At 42.9% G+C, this 12,863-nt stretch overlaps 1 protein-coding gene across 1 annotated transcript; it reads left to right on the top strand.

The window, feature by feature from the left end:
- Positions 1–2,998: 2,998 nt before the first annotated feature.
- LOC125010726 (GRAM domain-containing protein 2B-like) lies at positions 2,999–12,641 on the top strand. Its single transcript, XM_047589502.1, has 11 exons — positions 2,999–3,174; positions 3,723–3,869; positions 3,970–4,027; positions 4,673–4,745; positions 5,058–5,161; positions 5,594–5,683; positions 6,273–6,344; positions 6,481–6,543; positions 6,644–6,813; positions 7,512–7,622; positions 8,694–12,641. The coding sequence occupies exons 1-11, from the start codon at positions 3,077–3,079 to the stop codon at positions 8,701–8,703; spliced, it is 996 nt and encodes a 331-aa protein (XP_047445458.1). The 5' UTR covers positions 2,999–3,076; the 3' UTR covers positions 8,704–12,641.
- The last annotated feature ends 222 nt before the right edge of the window (positions 12,642–12,863 follow it).

The raw sequence follows: 12,863 nt of genomic DNA, 5'->3' as shown, positions 1-12,863 counted from the left end.
AGTAATGAAACTCCCCTGACCTCCGCAGAGCCCTGCACGTCTTTCGACTTTTCAGTCATGAGTTCTTCGCCAGAGTAAAGTTCATAGACAGCAAAATTATTCATCCGCATATTTTTGTCTGAGCATAACCCGTCTGATACGAACAGATATGAAGACAGTCGGCGCTACATTATTCCATAGGAGTTCCTTATCGCACTTGACCAACTACCTCCTCACGGAAAGCAAACAACTCACGTGCACGGCCTATCATGCTATCAAGTTATAAAAGAAGAAAAAAAAACAGAAGCAGGAAGAGAAAGAAGGATGTATTTTTCAGACAGATCGAACAAGATCGTGCTATTAAGGAAAAGTGACTGTGATTCCGTGTTGGGACGTGTTGAGACAGGCCTGGTAATTTTACACCTCCAGCTGTAGCTGTAAGACTATTGTTGTGTGCTTAACCTGTTACGTTTGCTGTCACAAATGTAATGCCACACACAGAGACATGTCACAGTAGTCTGAGTGGCCGTGCCCCAAACGAATAAACACTCACTAAGCTCATGTTTTAGCGACAATGCTGGCTGCTGTGTGGATTATGCTGCATGAATGAACAGTAGATTTCACCTGCATATTTTTAAACTGAATTAAAACCTGACTGACCATAGTTGTGCAGGCACAGAGCTCGTCTCACTGCAGACAATCTGAGCGGCCCTCGTTAGCGAGTGTACAAATGACGACTCGGGTCCATTCCTTACTTAGATGAGACAGTGAGACAGCCTTTTTTTATATATATTTCAATTTATTTAAATACACATAAAAATTAATCCAACATACTTTAGTAAAGGGATAAGGGATAGTTTAATACTGAATTCAAAATATTAATAGTAATGTATATTTATAAATGGCACTAGGCCAAGTTTAATATAGAACACATATAGTAGGTAGGGGGTCCCTACTTAATCTCTCATCAGTTTGGGGTCCTTGGCCTGAAAAACGTTGCAGATCCCTGTTATAAACTAATCCCCTATGTAAATACCATCTGACACTTTTTTCTACACATCTGCAATGGTCGTTTGTTGGGACCCAATATACAAGATTTAGTATCCCAGCATTTGTATTGAAGATCTTCTAAAGGTTTTCACAGCTGACATTTTTACTTGTCAAAGCAGGCAAAGCACCAATAGCACCGTTCTATTAAAGTGTCGCAGTAAGCCATTCATCGTTCATTTTAGTATTTCCACACGTATTTTTCCCTCAGCGGCATGTCACCATACCGTATTCTGTATCGTCTGCTCCTCTAGTAGTCTGAGTTTTTGACAACCTGATATTCTATTGATCCAAAATGTGATCTCTTGGCGAGAGCAGAGACACGTCATTAAAGCTGTGAGCTTATGCTCAACAGGCGAGCAAAGCTGTCTGTGCTGCAGTCGCAGTTGTTTTCATACCAAGGAATTCCAGGAGTGGTTTTACTTTTCAATTGCGTGAAGTGAAACTCACTGTGGCGTATTTGTAGAGTAGAAATGTAAAGGAAACAAATGATTTAATTGCGTTCGTTTTTTTTAATCATGCCACTCACCGGCCACTTTATTAGGTATACCTTGCTAGAGAAAGGTTGGACCCCTTTTGTCTTCAGAACCGTCTTAATTCTTCGTGTTATACTTTAAACAAGGTGTTGGAAACATTCCTCAGAGATTTTGGTCCATCTTGACATGATAGCATCCACCACATCCATAAGGTGATCTACTGGATTGACATCTGGTGACAGTGGAGGCCATTGGAGTACAGTGGCTCACTGAACCGTAAATACAAGGCAGGATGGATCCATGCTTTCATGTTATTGCCATCCAAATGTGGTAGCTGAAATCGAGACTCATCAGACCAGGCAACGTTTTTCCAATTTTCTATTGTCCTATTCTGTTGAGCCTGTGTGAACTATAGTCTCAGTTTCCTGTTCTTAGCTGACAGGCGTAGCACCCGGTTAGGTCTTCTGCTGCTGTAGCTCATCTTCTTCAAGGATCGACCTGTTGTGCGTTCAGAGATGGTATTCTGCATTCCTATTTGAGTTACTGTTGTCTTCCTATCATCTCCAATCAGTCTGCCCGTTCTCCTCTGACCTCTCACATCAACAAGACGCATTAGTCCACACAGCTGCTGCTCACTGGATATTCAGACCATTCTCTGTAAACCCTAGAGATGGTTGTGTGTTAAAATCCCAGTAGATCATTAGTTTCTGAAATACTCAGACCAGTCCGTCTGGCACCAAAAACCAATACCACGTTCAAAATCACAATCCCGTTTCTTCCTCATTCTGATGCTCAGTTTGAACTTCAGCAAGTTGTCTTGATCTCCTCTACATGAATAAATGTATTGAATTGCAGCCATGTGATTGACTGATTAGCTATTTGTGTTAACGAGCAACTGGACGGGTGTACCTAATAAAGTGGCCAGTGAGTGTACGTCACAAATCCACAGAATACTTTGTGCACAAACATCAGGAAAAGTAAGACTCTAAAATCTGTATAAACTAGATTGACAAATTGATAAGAAAATTCCCCGCACAGCGCTGACACAAAGTTGAACGCTCCACAGCTATTCCAATTGTTGATCTCCTTATATAAATATTTTACATATTTGTCTGTCACAGTAAGGCGCAATGGTGGTTTATTGTTTTAACTGCTGTATCACATCCTGCCTCGCTGTTTCTGTCTGACACGCATCTGTGCATGCTGAACAACATTGCGCGACCGCGTTGTCTCACGCTCGTGACTGCAGTGTCCACATACCTGTTTTGCACTCGGTGTGTGTGTGTCTGCGCACAGGTGTGTGTCAAAGGGTCAGGGTAGGTAACGCCATAGTGACAGTTGTCAAAGCGGAACAGAAGCTGCAGCGTGATCGCTTTCCACCTGCATCCGCTGGTTGGTTGAGCGTGAGGGAAAGATCCCACCTTCCACAGCTGATTGGCCGACACGGAGTGGGCCGTCTTTGTCTCTCACCTGCTGCCGGTACACTGACAGTAACTTATCCAAGAGAGTCACACACAGTGACGTTCAGAACCTGAACGCAAGGGATCAACAGCTAACAGTGTGTTCGTTTGTGTATGTGTGTGTGTGTCTGTGTGTTTGCGCGCATGGTTTGGAAGAGTCAAATTATCATCATGAGTGTGAAAAACAGGAAATTCTCTCTGGACAGCTCCGTGTGAGTACTCGTCTTTTTCTGTCCCTTTCACATCCTCTGTGTTCTATGTTTTCAAACGTCAGTCTTAGCGCCAGGTGTTGCAGTATGCTTTTGGTTCTGTATGTGATGACTGGTTTACAAAAGTGAAAGTATCACTTGGAGAGAGAAAGAGATACGTCTAATAGGCTGTGCCCAGCAGAGTCAGTGTGGCTGGTTTTCACAGAGCTTTCACAAGGACTTCACATACAGCAAATATTATATATATTATATATTATTAGGTTAAATCCACAAACATCAACGACTGTATATTTACTTCTTGGGCCTATTTGCTGCCACACTAAATCCATCCTTTCATTGACAATGAACATAACAATAATGATGCTCAACTAAGAATAAGCAAACCTTTTTTATTATTTTTATTCATATGCAGTTAACTATTATTAGACAGAAACTCATCTGTTTTTGTCTCATGTTGCTCATCCGAGCTGCCCTACACTGATCTCACCTGTGTGCGTGACATAAAATGTGGATCTTCACCCTGACTTCTGTCTCCTGGTCTGTTGGGACAGCACTGTGGACGGAGCTGGTCATCTCGGCACCAAGAAAGGCAGCAGCCTATTTAGCAGCAAGAAACACAGACACAGCCAAAGCCTGGACGAAGCCAGACAGGAGATGCAGGAGCTAAAAGACAACCTCAACTTCAGCCGGTCCCTCAGGTAGTCACGGCCTTCGACATTACGCAGAGCGCAGGCGAAAATCTTGTGCTGAGCTATCACCCTCATTTGTGTTGTGCATCTGAATTCTTGACGTCCTCAGGGAGCAAACCATAGCTGAGGAGAATCTTGAGCGGTCAGATGGCCTTATCAACAATCACGTAAGTCTGCTTCACGTCGTCCTGCTTCTGCTTGAGTTCCCCGTGTATATGATCACATATTCTCAGTAGCGTAGGAAGAAATTAAAACAGCTACGAATTATTCCTTTTATTCTAACATTGTGATCAAATGAGATGTAAATGTGATAAACTTGCAAATAACTATGCCAAAATATGTAGTTCTCATTGGACGCATATGGTTAATATGTCTTTTCTAGAGAGTTTTATTTTATCATTCATGCGTCCAACCCAAACTACTGTTTTTGGTTCAGTCCCACAGCTCTCAAGTATTTGTGAATGCATCAGTCTTCTTGTTTTCAGTGGAAAAGTTTGAAGAAGATACAGTTAGCAACTGTCTGCAACTATAGGTGAATTTTAAGCAAGACATTTCCCTCAGGAGTTACTAAAAAAAAAAAAAAGAAAAAAAAATGAGTGACCTAAAAGACAGAACAGGACACCAGCTCAAGAAACAAAACTCGAGAATCCATCCGAGCACCAGTTTGTTGTCAAACTGAAATGTGTAATATGCCAACTTGTTTCTGCTGCCCCCGAGTGGCAACACGTATCTGCTGTTGCAGCCTTGCTGTCAACTTGAAACTGAAATAAAGTCTCACTCAACGCACATTATGTCTCACTTTCCTCCAACAGAACTTCTTGAAACGCAATAAAAGCTTCCACAAGCTGTTCGCAGAGATTCCTGAGGGGGAGAACCTGACACACAGTGAGTGGAGCTGCTGGTACTTATTTCCTGATATTGATTATGGAAATGCCTTCGCACTGTGTCCTTTTCTCACTTTGTCCCCAACGCCTTTGCTGTCTGATTAAATGCCGCCTAATACTCTTGTTTACCAAGTGGTCTGGAGTGAATGCATAGCTGAAGCGCATTAGTAAATGCCTCAAACCCGCATGCTGCTGTTGTCTAGGTGACACGGCTTGAGTGTTTTTATTGGAGCGGCTTATTTCACAAGATGCATAAGACCTTCAAACTGTGCCTGTGTGTGTGTGTGTGTGTGTGTGTTTGTCTCCGTTATAGCCTTCACATGTGCCTTGCAGAAGGAGGTGTTGTATCACGGAAAACTCTTTGTTTCTGAGAACCACGTGTGCTTCCATTCATCCGTGCTGCTCAAAGACACCAAGGTAACGCTCTCAAACACAAGGAAGCTCAGGTCACACGGGGGGAAAAGAATCAAGTGTGGAATGTCACAACAGCAGTGGTGCTTTTGTGGGATTCTCCCGGACTGTAAATCACAGTTGGGGCCAAATATAATCTTTCATTTCCTACTTTTTTTTTAACTTACCAACAGAACAGCCTCACAGAGCCCAAAAGGTTTGAGGGAAGAGTCAACATTAGCATTAGCTCTCCTGGGAGTTCACTTTCATTTTCAGGCGTTTAGGCTAAACAAGGACTGAATATTTATATTATGTTAGGACCCTGAACAGAGAATAAAATGTTAAGCTGTTCTTCGTCTTGTTGCTTTCAGGTCATTTTGAGACTAACGCAAATATAATAAGCCATATAACACTGTAAAAGCGGCCCTAATAGAAGGGAATCGTCTCATCACGTTGCAGGTGGTGTTTCCTGTCTCCAGTGTGAAGGAGGTGAAGAAACATCACTCAGCCCTGTCCATGCTGTCCATCCAGACTGCCGACGGAGAGAAGGTCAGCCGCTAAAGATGCACATTTACATCTCACATCTTTGGGCCACACAAATGTGCATAAATAGCTCCGTCTCACGCGTGTAAAGTATAATCTACAGCTAAATTCTTTTGGATTCAGCTTCAGCTTTCTGGCCTGGAAACTTGCTCGTATGAAATTTAAATAAACAAGTACAGTAATCAGATAACTGTGTTGGTTGAACCTCTCAGGTCCTTTACAATTGTACAGGCCTGGATTATTATGGGTCGTTTTTGACGCGTTTTTGCTATATTTGCTGTTTGTTGTGACCCAAAAGGAAACAGACATTTTGCCTTGTCAAAGCGGAAGAAGCTAATGATGGCTCGGTTCCACGGAGTGTACCAGTGTAGATTAGTAGAGGTTCCTAAGTGTGTTGCAGGCTTCATTAATATAGCCGTGCTTTCTCTGCCGTGACGAGCCAAAGCACTGTAGGAAAGAGGGTCCATCCGCACCAGAACTGATGGAACAAAGGGAAAATCTGATTCGCATTCCTGCAGTGAGTCTTATAGCTTGTCAAGACAGGATTTCATACTAATGTCTGGCCCTTTCTCCTGCCCGTGTTCTCCTCTTTCAGCACTCATTTGTGTCTCTGAGGAACCGTGAGATGTGTTACAAACTCCTCCAAAGTCTTTGCCTGCATGCACAGGTACGGAAGCAGCACCCTGATACACACACACACACACACACACACATACACACACACACACACACACACATACACACAGACGCACACACAGACTACGCCACATGTTAAGTCGTCTTTTTGTGTTTGTCTCATACAGGGAGACAGTCCAAACGGCAGCCCCCATATGTCCTCCACGGAGAACGAGGTCGGCCACGACATGGTAGGCTCCGCTGCTCATGGGATCCCGTTGTAGCTGTGAAGTGAATAAAAGTGAATATTGCTCGGTGGCCACCAGTAACTGTTAGCGTCCCTGTCTGCAGATGTCGAGTTATTCCAGTTTGGACGACAGCATGGATCATGATTTCCCCAAAGTCCCCCTGGACGACGACTTTCCTCAGACGCCCAGTGAAGCTACGGAGAGCGAGAGGAAATCAGAGGGAACTGCGGCATGCTCTTCTCTCATCAAGGTCTTCTACGTCTACATGATGCTGTGAGTGTATTATTATCATTAAGTGTTTCTGTTTGTTTTAATTGTGTGTATTATAGTATTTTTTCTCTTTTCACTTGACAGCTTTAGGCAACTTTAATAATCATCATGCATTACAATAAAACCCTTGCATGGACCGTTTTTGGTATTTGTGAACACTGCGTTTCTGCTACTAGAGATTTTGCACTCCCGTTCCGCTGTTTAATATGCACACATGCAATCAGCTAATTGTTTTGTGCGACCTGTTAAAAACAACAGGAAAGAGGTGCCCTTAGGAGCACAGATGTTAAAATAACTTGACTTTCTCTCAAACTTCCTCTGAGCTCCTATTCGAGTCGCGCCTGTCAGGCGTATTTCTTTTGGCACGAGAGAGCACAAAGGCTGAGGCTCAACAGTGGGAACACCCAGACACCTAAAACACTATCTATGAAAAGACATCATGTTTCTGTTTCATGTTGAAACATTCATGTGAAAAAAACAACCTGTTGTTCATTTACCGCGTCGGCTGAACGCTCTCAAGGAAATACTGTAATCCCCGAGATGCTGTCGTGCTGTCACAAAATGTTCAGTCAGGCTCTGCACAGATACAGTTTACTGATATCTTATTGTGAGGACTGAACAGCACGTCCTTATCTTGGGCTGTGCGCTCAGCCTTCGATTCTCACTTTGCATAATGGATCTCTGCATAATGTGTCGCGCAGGCTCGTGCTGCTCCTGTTCACGTCCGGGTACATCGGCCAGAGGATCGTGGCGCTGCAAGAGCAGCTCAACAGTTTGGGATCCCTGACCGAATTGACTTCACAGCACACAGAGTGAGTAGACGCACGATCGTGAAAGGAAAAGAAGTAACAGAAGGACATCTGTTGGTGAATGAAAAAAAAAAGACACAAACAAACAAAAAGCGTGACATGGCTCAAACCAGTTTGTAGATTTTCTGAAACATTACTTGTGGATCAGATAAGATATGTCGCTCTACTGGTTCACAACAATAACCGGGGGAACAGATAAATGATCACATACCAGGATGGCGACACCCACTAGGAAGTATTCAGTTTCATGTTCGCATATGAAGATGAAGTCATGCACCACAAAGGCGCAACAATGACAGCTGATCATTGACTTAAATATTTAAGTGAGAAGAGTTTTTACATTAGTTTACGTTAACCTCTGCTCTTCTAGGAGCTGCAGTTTCATTTGAAGAGCTGTGGTTAGATTCAAATTTTCCATACAAAAGTGTAAATTCAAGTACATCAGCAAAGACAAATGGTTTTTAATTAAAGTCCTGGCTTCATGGAGGTTATGGTGTCCAGGGTTGTTTTTTTCCATGTTGGAGGCTGTGGTTTGTAGCACTATTGAACAGTACTGTGTTGCACCGACGCATATTACACTGACAACCCCACTTTAGTCCGTGGGCCAGGCTAAATAACAGAGACGTATCAGAGAAAAATTCAATCCAGTTCAACGACGCCACAAACCGCATCCTCCAAAATGATGACACAGTTGCATCACCACCTTTCTGACATTGACTGAACATTGGCGCAATCAAGAAGGAGGATTTAGAGCAGGACACTTGTATTAGGATGAGTTTGTTCATGAGCTGCCACGTGAGTGCATGACGCAGAGCTACAGACTTGACATCCTGCCATTTGAAATAATTTCAGTTGAATAAAATTTGCTCTACTTTGAGCCAAAAGTCTGTTTGTATCTATAATGATGAGAGCTGATGAGAGTTTAGGTATTTTTAGCATATCTGTCAAATTATATTTTTAATTCCTATTTTGAACACATTTTTAGACTGTGAATTAGCATTAGTTCTTTCTTCACCTCTGTCTTGTTCTTATCTTTTCTTTTTCTTGTTTTTTTTTTTTTTTTTTTTTTACCAGGCAGCAATGAATGTAGCCAGATCCAGCGAGCTGTTCAAAACAAATCCTACCAGGAACTCACTTTGGTGTCATGCAGTGCAGTGCACCTCTCTGTTAAGATCTGTCTCTACACTGATCCCCATTTAGTTTAGAACAAAAAAAAAAAAAAAGCATCTCAGTCCATTTTATGTACAACACATCTTTCAGTGGAACGTCTCGATGATGAATTCTTCGCCATTCCACACCACGTCCCCTCGCAGTGAAAATTAAAGCCCCGCGTCAGATCGACGTCCTGCAGATGATGCGGGTCAGCACAAAGATGCTTCAGGTCTGAACCAGGCCACACGCGGTGAACTACACGGCTCGCTGCTCGTGCTGGCAGAGCGTTACTGGGACAATGTTTTCTGCGAGGAGCACATCGATTCTCTGCTGACGGATCAAAAACTGAGGGGAGGCTCTCCTGCACAGAGCCATATGGAGACAGCCTGCTGAAGCCATGTTTATTTCCTGGACGCCGAACAGCTGAGCTCAGCTAGCAGAAGTTGCTGTAGTCCTGGCTGTCATTTTCTTGGATCAACACAACAGCGAGAGCACACGGGAGACGTTCTTAACACGATTATTAAAAGAAGCACTTTGTTGTTGCTTCAGGGTTCACATTTTGCAGTTTGAGTGCTGGGAGTTTATTGGCATGCTGTAGAAAAAAGACTATTAATGACAATAAGCAGCCAGCAGAGGGCAGTCACTCCCATTAAACCCGATGAACTGGCAGCATTTTGGTTCAATTGTTCTTATTGGATATGAACATGCACTGAAGTGTTACACTCCTTCTGCTATTGATCATTTGTCCTATCAATAAATACAAGATAATCCTGTCATATCCTGGGTTCATACATGTTTTGACACATTTTTCATGACTTTTTACTAATTTAAAGGGACAATTTTGTGCATTAAAAGTATGTATAAATTGTGGCGTTTTCTTAAACTTAAATAAATGATCGAGCTCCAATACTGTTTCAGCTTAAATAAAACATGGGTCAGGATTAAACATAATTAATTAATGTAAATACACTGAATTATTTCATAAGCTGTTTTCCATACTTTTTTCATGAACATAAAATCCATATGCATTATCAGCGTCCACTCCTCCCAATCAATACGACTGGAGCCACATTATCCAAATGCGCAAGTATTGAAATTCTGTGTCTGCCTCTCAGGGCCGTCTAAAAATGTAACGACAGCCTGAAACCAATCCCCTCGGTTCCACGTTTTTTGTACATAAGTGATTTTATTTTGTTGTCCATAAAAAGGTCAAGATTCAGTCCCATGAATTAATTTCATTACATCATATTTTCAGTTCAAAAAAAGCAACATAAAGTTACAAATCATAATACAAAGAATAGAATAGTAGGTAAGTACAGTAACCATATAAACAGTCCACTAATATTGTCTACCCGCCCGCCCCCAACCCCCCCCCCCTCCCCCCCACCAATACCCCACTCAAACTCTAGCACAAAACTCAACAATACATCAGTTAGTATCAGCGATAAAAAAATTCAAATAAATGTCCCGTTTTTCTTTTTTAAAAAGCGCTTCAATGTTCCAATGCCATGAGCTCAGCTTTACCCTCACATAGACTACACAATAGATAATGTCCCGTCATTTGCTCTGCAAAACACAACAGACATGCATACAGTTTGCACTGTTCAGCCCCACCCACCCCACCCCCATCAATAAACATTCAAGGCCAGAGGATACAATATACGTCAACTATAGTGGTGCATCGATAAAACTGCAAGTTTCCAGCCTGTTTCTTTAACCCCGACGACTGAAATGTGGATTCCCTGATAACTCGACCTGTCCAGAAAAACACCGTTCACTTCCAGAGAGAGGCAATAACAGCTCAGATGCCTGGTTCGAGAAGGTAACAGATTTCCATTATTCAAATTTCAGAGACACAAAGCACAGGATGAGAATGGGGGTGTTCCCTGTTTAAAGTGAGGACAGGAAGTGAGTGGAGTTCAGCGACGCTTCCGCTGCTTTCTGAGACCCTCTTGGAGTTATCCTCCCAGTGTTAGTTCAGTGAATGTTCCCTTTAACAAAACGCAGCTACTACCACTGAAAGTGATGGATCTCTGAGCAGCAGGTACCCTCTCGTACTTTTTTTTTTTCTCCAGGTCTGAACACAGGGCCTCTTGGTACTTATCCAAACAGGACACTTGTATCTTTGATGCTGGCCTGAATAACACAGTCAATAATAATGAAGAAGACACAGAGACTTACATTTTATACCCTTATTACACTTTGGATGCTTTGTACAATAGTGCTGAACTTAAGACCTGCTTTTGTCATGCTTGATCTGATATATATATATATAAATGTGTAAATGTACTGTAAACTACAGTATGTGTGTGTTGTGTGTGTGTATATGTTGTGTCTGGATGTGTGTGTGATGATGTGCAAAGGTATGTGTGGTGGAACCTGCACCACACCAACAGTGAGAGGCTCAAACATGGCTTGTGTCAGACATGAAGTGTGCTGCCACCCATAAGAGAGCTCCTGTACACGTAGGGCCACAGAGGTTCGAAACGGAGCTAGTGGGCATGATGTCCCTTCCTGATCCCAATCACATTATTAGTCATAACACGGACACGCACGGTTCTGAAACAAACGATCCATGGCCCCACACACTACGACGAACACATTTGGATTAAATACATCGAGACAAAAAACACGAGAAGAAAGATGTGCTGAGGGTGATTATGAACGGTGGCTGACTGATCCCGGAGACGAGCGCCACTCGAAACGTAACTCTGAAAACAATTTGTGCTGTAAGATTATCAGTATGATCCCGATGATGTATTAGCTTGGTGAACCTAGCAGCTTCTTTGTGTCCTTAATCGTTTAGTGTGTCCAAATCCAACCAGAGCATCGAGTGATCATCAGAAGAGGGAGAAAATAATCATCCAAAAGCTTCACTTCAGACTTGAATGTAAAATGTGGGATACGTGCAAATTCACTTTCTTGTTGAGGATTAAATTAGAAGACTGACACCTCTTCCAAAAGTAAACTCGGCAGTCCATGAGGGACAACACCCACCTAACAACCGCTTTAAAGATGCTAAAGTATTTTGTTTCTGGCACGTTGTTGTTTCTCGAGGTGTTGTGTGCTGGAATATGTCCGGTCTGAGTGCAGTAACTTCCTGGAGTGTCTATAGAAAAGTGGCACAAATCTTCCAATTGAACTCCCAGTAGAAAAGCAAACATTTCCAAAAAAGTTTAAAATTATTCTTGCTGCCATCAAGCCAGTGCACTCTTAACTTTTTAACGTCACCAATTACTACACTGAAGAGCTATAGCTTTCTCTTTAGAGCCAAACAATCTAATTAGAGCCGATTTCTACGCTCACTGGATTTACACAGATATTCTTGGGATGAATCTGAAAGACTTGCTTCCATGTCCACCACACAACCCCTGTAGTTGAGACAAAAAGAAGGGCTGCGTGAGGGGGAAAAAAAGAAACGCAGAGAAATCAAAAATGATTCTCTGTCGGATGGTGCTGCAACCCTGTGGATATTAAAAGGCTACAGCCAGGAAATAACGTGGAAGCCGGCCTTTCCGCGATCAGAAATTAGTGAAAACGTGAGACACCCGACAGCCACGCAAGCTACGACAGTATTCCAGATAAGTCCTTGTGTTTCCGCTGACACCGAAGGACAGGAGATGGACCCCCAAACCACACTAAAGGAGCAGGTTAGTGTTAGCTGGACAACGACTTGGGAAACGCCCTGGCAGTCAGATGGATGTCCATTAACAAGTAAACAAGGAGTAGAGGAGGAGGAGGAGGAGGAGGAGGAGGAGGAGGAGGAGGAGGAGGAGGGGGGAGGCGCTTGACCAGACGTTTGTCCACTGGAGAGTGAGAGCTGGTCAAGCTGTGGAGGTATTCTTCATACATACACGCGCAATAACAAAAAGAAAAAAAAAAAAAAAACATTGATAAGTTTCCATCATCCCCCTCCACTTGCAGCCGTCCAAGTCATCAGGATGTCCTTCACTTCCACCAGCACTCACGCACACGCACACACACGAGCGCGTCTTATTCAGGTGTCACAGGTCCATGGAGATATGAATACACGCGCTCACATCATGCACTCACCAACGTGTCACACTTCATCATGACATCTGTGTGCCTTTT

This window comes from Mugil cephalus, chromosome 7 (genome assembly GCF_022458985.1).
Source record: "Mugil cephalus isolate CIBA_MC_2020 chromosome 7, CIBA_Mcephalus_1.1, whole genome shotgun sequence".
Taxonomy (NCBI): Eukaryota; Metazoa; Chordata; class Actinopteri; order Mugiliformes; family Mugilidae; genus Mugil; species Mugil cephalus.
The sequence above is the reverse complement of the archived record's forward strand: the minus strand, read 5'-3'. Positions and strand labels throughout refer to the sequence as shown.